The sequence below is a fragment of the Oncorhynchus tshawytscha genome, linkage group LG10 (genome assembly GCF_018296145.1).
Source record: "Oncorhynchus tshawytscha isolate Ot180627B linkage group LG10, Otsh_v2.0, whole genome shotgun sequence".
NCBI classification, from domain to species: Eukaryota; Metazoa; Chordata; class Actinopteri; order Salmoniformes; family Salmonidae; genus Oncorhynchus; species Oncorhynchus tshawytscha.
In genome coordinates, this window is record NC_056438.1 from 62,931,188 (window position 1) to 62,939,295 (window position 8,108).

General features: G+C 43.7%; 1 protein-coding gene across 1 annotated transcript in view; it reads right to left on the reverse strand.

The window, feature by feature from the left end:
* LOC112247493 (voltage-dependent R-type calcium channel subunit alpha-1E-like) overlaps positions 1-8,108 on the reverse strand; it is a 69,430-nt gene that overhangs the window by 43,100 nt on the left and 18,222 nt on the right. The window contains 2 exon segments of the mRNA XM_042328834.1: positions 685-843; positions 986-1,089. Coding sequence (XP_042184768.1) covers positions 685-843; positions 986-1,089 — 263 coding nt within the window.

Genomic DNA, 8,108 nt, shown 5'->3' on the forward strand with positions numbered 1-8,108 from the left:
AATTCCTCCTTTGGTCATCTTTCCTTCCAGTTCTCTGCTGCCCATGACTGGAACGAATTGCAAAAATCTCTGAAGCTGGAGACTCACATCTCCCTCACTAGCTTTAAGAGCAGTTTACAGATCATTGCACCTGTACTTAGCCTATTTGTAAACAGCCCATCTATCCACCTACCTCATCCCCATACTGGTATTTATTTATTTATTTTGCTCCTTTGCACCCCAGTATCTCTACTTGCACATTCATCTTCTGCCGATCTACCATTCCAGTGTTTAATTGCTATATTGTAATTACTTTGCCATCATTGCCTATTTATTTCCTTAACTTACCTCATTTGCACTCACTGTATATAGACTTTTTGTTTTCTTTTGTTCTACTGTATTATTGACTGTATGGTTTGTTTATTCCATGTGTAACTCTGTGTTGTTGTATGTGTCAAATTGCTACGCTTTATCTTGTCCAGGTTGCAGTTGCAAATGAGAACGTGTTCTCAACTAGCCTACCTGGTTAAATAAAGGTGAAAAAATAAGTGCATTTTACCAGTAGGCCTATGGTCTAGTGAGTCTTCTCAAGTACCCCAATGGATAAGCCAAGTAACCCCGGGGTTCCTAATACCGCAGGTTGGGAACCACTGGGGTAGTGTATGAAATGCAGGGATTGTGAGGGAGAGTGGAGTATGTTCCTACCCAGGATGTCAGCTGTAGGTAGACAGGTGTGGTGGAGCTTCCCGCTGTAGAACTCCAGGCCGATGATGGCGAACATGAGAATGGCGAAGAACAAGAGCAGGCCGATCTGGAGCAGAGGGACCATGGCCTTCATGATGGACTTCAGCACGATCTGCAAGCCTGGTGACACCACACATGTGTATGAATAGTTAATGCCCGATTGCCTCTGGGAATAAGACATTGTAGTAGAGTACAGACAGAGGTATTATGATACTGTAACTGATTAATATTTCAGCTGGTGATTGATATGCAGAGTACTTACTAGGGATCCCAGAGACCAGTTTGAGAGGCCTCAGGACTCGCACCGCCCTCAGAGTCCGCAGGTCCACGGGGATGTTCATGTGGGCCCCTGCTGTAGCCAGGATTCTGCCGTCACATGTTTTCAATGTAATAAATGGTTAATAGGTAGTGTGGCTTATGGATAAGGAACTTTGAGTGAGAGAAGCGGTCTATGTTGACGAAATCAAATTAACCCACAATTATCATCATCTGATAATTTATCACATTCAGAGCGACACTATCAGCTTAACAGAATATTTCCATCATTCAGTATGGATTTAGGTAGAAAGCCAATAGCTTTTGTTGATGATTGAAATAAATTGTGCTGTCATGCTCACAATTCAAGCCAATCTTCCATGAAAGCAATTCAGTATGTCTTATTCTTATTCTTAATTTGTGTCTAGGAAACGGTCCCTCTGTGTGTGGTTTATTCCATTTAAAAAATGGATTAGTTAGACCTTTCCTGATGAACAGCAAACCTTTTGGTTACTGCAGTTCTAATGGTTTCCACGTTATGTCCTCTATTGGTTTCAACGTTATGTCCTCTAATGGTTTCAACGTTATGTCCTCTAATGGTTTCAAAGTTATGTCCTCTAATGGTTTCAACGTTATGTCCTCTAATGGTTTCAACGTTATGTCCTCTAATGGTTTCAACGTTATGTCCTCTAATGGTTTCAACATTATGTCTTCTAATGGTTTCAACATTATGTCCTCTAATGGTTTTAACATTATGTCCTCTAATGGTTTCAACATTATGTCCTCTAATGGTTTCAACGTTATGTCTTCTAATGGTTTCAACGTTATGTCCTCTAATGGTTTCAACATTATGTCCTCTAATGGTTTCAACGTTATGTCCTCTAATGGTTTCAACGTTATGTCTTCTAATGGTTTCAACATTATGTCCTCTAATGGTTTCAACGTTATGTCTTCTAATGGTTTCAACGTTATGTCCTCTAATGGTTTCAACATTATGTCCTCTAATGGTTTCAACATTATGTCCTCTAATGGTTTCAACATTATGTCCTCTAATGGTTTCAACGTTATGTCCTCTAATGGTTTCAACGTTATGTCCTCTAATGGTTTCAACGTTATGTCTTCTAATGGTTTCAACGTTATGTCTTCTAATGGTTTCAACATTATGTCCTCTAATGGTTTCAACGTTATGTCTTCTAATGGTTTCAACGTTATGTCCTCTAATGGTTTCAACGTTATGTCCTCTAATGGTTTCAACATTATGTCCTCTAATGGTTTCAACGTTATGTCCTCTAATGGTTTCAACGTTATGTCCTCTAATGGTTTCAACGTTATGTCTTCTAATGGTTTCAACATTATGTCCTCTAATGGTTTCAACGTTATGTCTTCTAATGGTTTCAACGTTATGTCTTCTAATGGTTTCAACATTATGTCCTCTAATGGTTTCAACGTTATGTCTTCTAATGGTTTCAACGTTATGTCCTCTAATGGTTTCAACGTTATGTCCTCTAATGGTTTCAACATTATGTCCTCTAATGGTTTCAACGTTATGTCCTCTAATGGTTTCAACGTTATGTCCTCTAATGGTTTCAACGTTATGTCTTCTAATGGTTTCAACATTATGTCCTCTAATGGTTTCAACGTTATGTCTTCTAATGGTTTCAACGTTATGTCTTCTAATGGTTTCAACATTATGTCCTCTAATGGTTTCAACGTTATGTCTTCTAATGGTTTCAACGTTATGTCTTCTAATGGTTTCAACGTTATGTCTTCTAATGGTTTCAACATTATGTCCTCTAATGGTTTCAACGTTATGTCTTCTAATGGTTTCAACGTTATGTCTTCTAATGGTTTCAACGTTATGTCCTCTAATGGTTTCAACGTTATGTCCTCTAATGGTTTCAACATTATGTCCTCTAATGGTTTCAACGTTATGTCCTCTAATGGTTTCAACGTTATGTCCTCTAATGGTTTCAACGTTATGTCTTCTAATGGTTTCAACATTATGTCCTCTAATGGTTTCAACGTTATGTCTTCTAATGGTTTCAACGTTATGTCCTCTAATGGTTTCAACGTTATGTCCTCTAATGGTTTCAACATTATGTCCTCTAATGGTTTCAACGTTATGTCCTCTAATGGTTTCAACGTTATGTCCTCTAATGGTTTCAACGTTATGTCCTCTAATGGTTTTCAATGGTACTAGTCTCACACACTGTATAGTGTTTTTTGCAAGGGTGAAGGTATTGGGCTGTGTTTAACAATAAGATGTTTTCTAATAGTAAATGTTTTATAAACATACGACTGCCATGCAATGGTTAATATTTGTATTATTTCATTAGGGTTGTCACATTTAGTCACAAGTCCATATGTCCATCAAAATGTTGGGCTTGTAGGAAAAGTCTTCTTATGAGAATTGCACCATATGGATAGCCCTCTCAGAGAGCCTCCATTTGTTGGACTACTCAAGGATAGTTGTGTTGAAGCATTAGGTTGCTAAGAGAAGGACAAACTGAATTGCTTTCATGGAGGACTGGCTTGACCACACAATGTATTTTCATCATCAGCAAAAACTATTGGTTTTCTGCTCGAAGATGCAAAGAAATGCTGTGATCTATTTAATAAACACAAGAGACCAGCAAAATTGATAAAAGGGCGTGGTGTCAGTAGCAGGAACAGCAGCACCTAGTTGGGAAAAATTGCTACTTTCATACTCATTTATGGTAAATAATGTAAGCAAATTCATTGGGGGGGACCATCACCAGAGTCACAGGAAATACATTACAAAGGATGAAAAAACTCCAAACCACATCTTTATACTACTTCTCAAACATAGAGAACTGATACTGTACACTGGCTGTTGGGGTGGGATTGGCGTGGGTTGTGTGGGGGGGTGCCGTGGTGGCTTTTGAAATGTTATTGGATTCCTCATGTCTTAGTCATTGATAAAAATAAATATGATCCAAATCGGATGTTAGGTACTATATCTATTGAAGATGATATGAATCCTATAAATAACAATAGCCAATTTGGGTGCAATCAATTTGATCAAATACAATTTCACCAAAATAACCTTTCAAGAATGCTAATCTTATCTGTTTCTAACTACAGAAATGAGTTCAGAACAATCTGAGATGGTGGGTGTCATGGCTTGCTGAAATGACATGGAATAACCCTATTCACATCCCTCCACCCACGTACATATTGACATCCCTCCACCCACGCACACAAACATTGAAAACATTTACAGCAACCAACAGGAAGTAAAGAAAGGCAAATCAGTCTCTGTATTAACTGTACTTCCTGTACATTGTACTGTACACTACATTGCTGACACCATACATGTATGACTTTGAACAGGCATTCATTCTATTCTATGTATAGATTAATCGATTAACTTCTGATAGTAAGTGCTGCGGATTGTGGGGGGGGTTGTGTTCTTGAGGGGGGCAGAAAGCACATGGCAGAAACTCAAGTGTGGGCCCACGCAATAGAGAGAGGGATGGAGAGAGGGAGAGAGAGAGAAGGTGCTAGAGAGAGGGAGACCGAAAGAGAGAGAGCGAGAGAGCGAGAAAGAGAAAGAGAGAGAGCAGAGAGGGAGTGTGGAGAGGTGTGGGTGTCTACAGCCATCAAACACATTGAACAAAAGCTGTAGCACTGCTGCTCCTTCATGGCTGATTGGGCAGAGAATTTCTTCTGACCACAGATCACTAGTTTCATGCAGCTGAATCCCTTCTGTCCAAACAAACCACCAGAACAACATTAAAAATACAATCAATGCAAGGGAAAACCTACATAAAATGTTTTGTCCAAGTTTTGTTTAGAGCCACAAGACCAAAAGCCTGGTCCCAGATCCATTGCTGTCATTGTCAAGCAAAACACGATAATGAGTGCCAGTTGACATGATAGCACAAACAGACTGGCAGACCCGTCTGTCACATCTACACAGTCTAAATCCACCATGACCTGAACTGGAGAAATACACTAGCTATTAGAGAGAATGTTCAGAACACTCTTAGAACAAAGGGTTCCAAAAAAGTTATTCGGCTAGCCCCATTTAAGAACCGTTTTTGGTTACAGGAAGAACCCTTTTTGGTTCCAGGTAGAACCCTTTTGGATACTATGTAGAACCCTTTCCATAGAGGGTTCTACAAGGAACCCAAAAGGGTTCTACTTGGAACCAAAAAGGTTCTTCAAAGTGTTCTTCTATGGGGACAGCCGAAGAACCCTTTAAGGTTCTAGATAGCACCTTTTTTTCTAAGAGTGTAGTTGTTAATGTAATGGATAGATATGAATAGCAGGGCCAGATTTCTGGAATTTTTTTATGCTGTTTCTGTGATGGTTTGTCGTTGTTTGTTCTTGTTACACTGAGTGGCTGCTCTACCATCCCGGTCGCCTCATAGTGTAACACTGAGTGGCTGCTCTACCTTCCCGGTCGCCTCATAGTGTTACACTGAGTGGCTGCTCTACCTTCCCGGTCGTCTCATAGTGTAACACTGAGTGGCTGCTCTACCATCCCGGTCGCCTCATAGTGTAACACTGAGTGGCTGCTCTACCATCCCGGTCACCTCATAGTGTAACACTGAGTGGCTGCTCTACATTCCCGGTCGCCTCATAGTGTAACACTGAGTGGCTGCTCTACCTTCCCGGCCACCTCATAGTGTTACACTGAGTGGCTGCTCTACCTTCCCGGCCACCTCATAGTGTTACACTGAGTGGCTGCTCTATCTTCCCGGTCGCCTCATAGTGTTACACTGAGTGGCTGCTCTACCTTCCCGGTCACCTCATAGTGTTACACTGAGTGGCTGCTCTACCTTCCCGGTCGCCTCATAGTGTTACACTGAGTGGCTGCTCTACATTCCCGGTCGCCTCATAGTGTTACACTGAGTGGCTGCTCTACCTTCCCGGTCGCCTCATAGTGTTACACTGAGTGGCTGCTCTACCTTCCCGGTCTCCTCATAGTGTTACACTGAGTGGCTGCTCTACCATCCCGGTCGCCTCATAGTGTAACACTGAGTGGCTGCTCTACCTTCCCGGTCGCCTCATAGTGTTACACTGAGTGGCTGCTCTACCTTCCCGGTCTCCTCATAGTGTTACACTGAGTGGCTGCTCTACCTTCCCGGTCACCTCATAGTGTTACACTGAGTGGCTGCTCTACCTTCCCGGTCGCCTCATAGTGTTACACTGAGTGGCTGCTCTACCTTCCCGGTCGCCTCATATTGTTACACTGAGTGGCTGCTCTACCTTCCCGGTCGCCTCATAGTGTAACACTGAGTGGCTGCTCTACCTTCCCGGTCGCCTCATCGTGTTACACTGAGTGGCTGCTCTACCTTCCCGGTCGTCTCATAGTGTTACACTGAGTGGCTGCTCTACCTTCCCGGTCGCCTCATAGTGTTACACTGAGTGGCTGCTCTACCTTCCCGGTCGCCTCATATTGTTACACTGAGTGGCTGCTCTACCTTCCCGGTCGCCTCATAGTGTAACACTGAGTGGCTGCTCTACCTTCCCGGTCGCCTCATAGTGTTACACTGAGTGGCTGCTCTACCTTCCCGGTCGTCTCATAGTGTTACACTGAGTGGCTGCTCTACCTTCCCGGTCACCTCATAGTGTTACACTGAGTGGCTGCTCTACCTTCCCGGTCACCTCATAGTGTTACACTGAGTGGCTGCTCTACCTTCCCGGTCTCCTCATAGTGTTACACTGACTGGCTGCTCTACCATCCCGGTTGCCTCATAGTGTAACACTGAGTGGCTGCTCTACCTTCCCGGTCGCCTCATAGTGTTACACTGAGTGGCTGCTCTACCTTCCCTGTCTCCTCATAGTGTTACACTGAGTGGCTGCTCTACCTTCCCGGTCACCTCATAGTGTTACACTGAGTGGCTGCTCTACCTTCCCGGTCGCCTCATAGTGTTACACTGAGTGGCTGCTCTACATTCCCGGTCGCCTCATAGTGTTACACTGAGTGGCTGCTCTACCTTCCCGGTCACCTCATAGTGTTACACTGAGTGGCTGCTCTACCTTCCCGGTCGCCTCATAGTGTTACACTGAGTGGCTGCTCTACATTCCCGGTCGCCTCATAGTGTTACACTGAGTGGCTGCTCTACCTTCCCGGTCGCCTCATGGTGTTACACTGAGTGGCTGCTCTACCTTCCCGGTCTCCTCATAGTGTTACACTGAGTGGCTGCTCTACCATCCCGGTCGCCTCATAGTGTAACACTGAGTGGCTGCTCTACCTTCCCGGTCGCCTCATAGTGTTACACTGAGTGGCTGCTCTACCTTCCCGGTCTCCTCATAGTGTTACACTGAGTGGCTGCTCTACCTTCCCGGTCACCTCATAGTGTTACACTGAGTGGCTGCTCTACCTTCCCGGTCGCCTCATAGTGTTACACTGAGTGGCTGCTCTACCTTCCCGGTCGCCTCATAGTGTTACACTGAGTGGCTGCTCTACCTTCCCGGTCGCCATAGTGTTACACATAGTGTAACACTGAGTGGCTGCTCTACCTTCCCGGTCGCCTCATAGTGTTACACTGAGTGGCTGCTCTACCTTCCCGGTCGTCTCATAGTGTTACACTGAGTGGCTGCTCTACCTTCCTGGTCTCCTCATAGTGTTACACTGAGTGGCTGCTCTACCTTCCCGGTCGCCTCATAGTGTAACACTGAGTGGCTGCTCTACCATCCCGGTCACCTCATAGTGTTACACTGAGTGGCTGCTCTACCTTCCCGGTCGCCTCATAGTGTTACACTGAGTGGCTGCTCTACCTTCCCGGTCGCCTCATAGTGTTACACTGTATTGTACTGAAACTGACTTTTAAGTGGTTGAATTCATTACATGAACAGAATGTGGCCTGCCGGCCTCTCCCACACACCTCCACCTACACAGAGAACAACCACTGAACACAGGGAGGGAAATATAAGAAGAAAAAAAAGAGAAACTATTTGAACATCATGTTGCTGCCATTTTAAGAAGACTGCTTACAGCGAATGACAAGACATACAGAGGAGTCCTGTGTGTATGCCTATAGATGCCAGTACTAGTTTTAAGTGCATTATCTTCCATTTAATGTCATAAACATAATGTTTTATAAAACATTCTGCATGCTTCCATTGGGATTAGAATAGCATTTATCCATTATTAG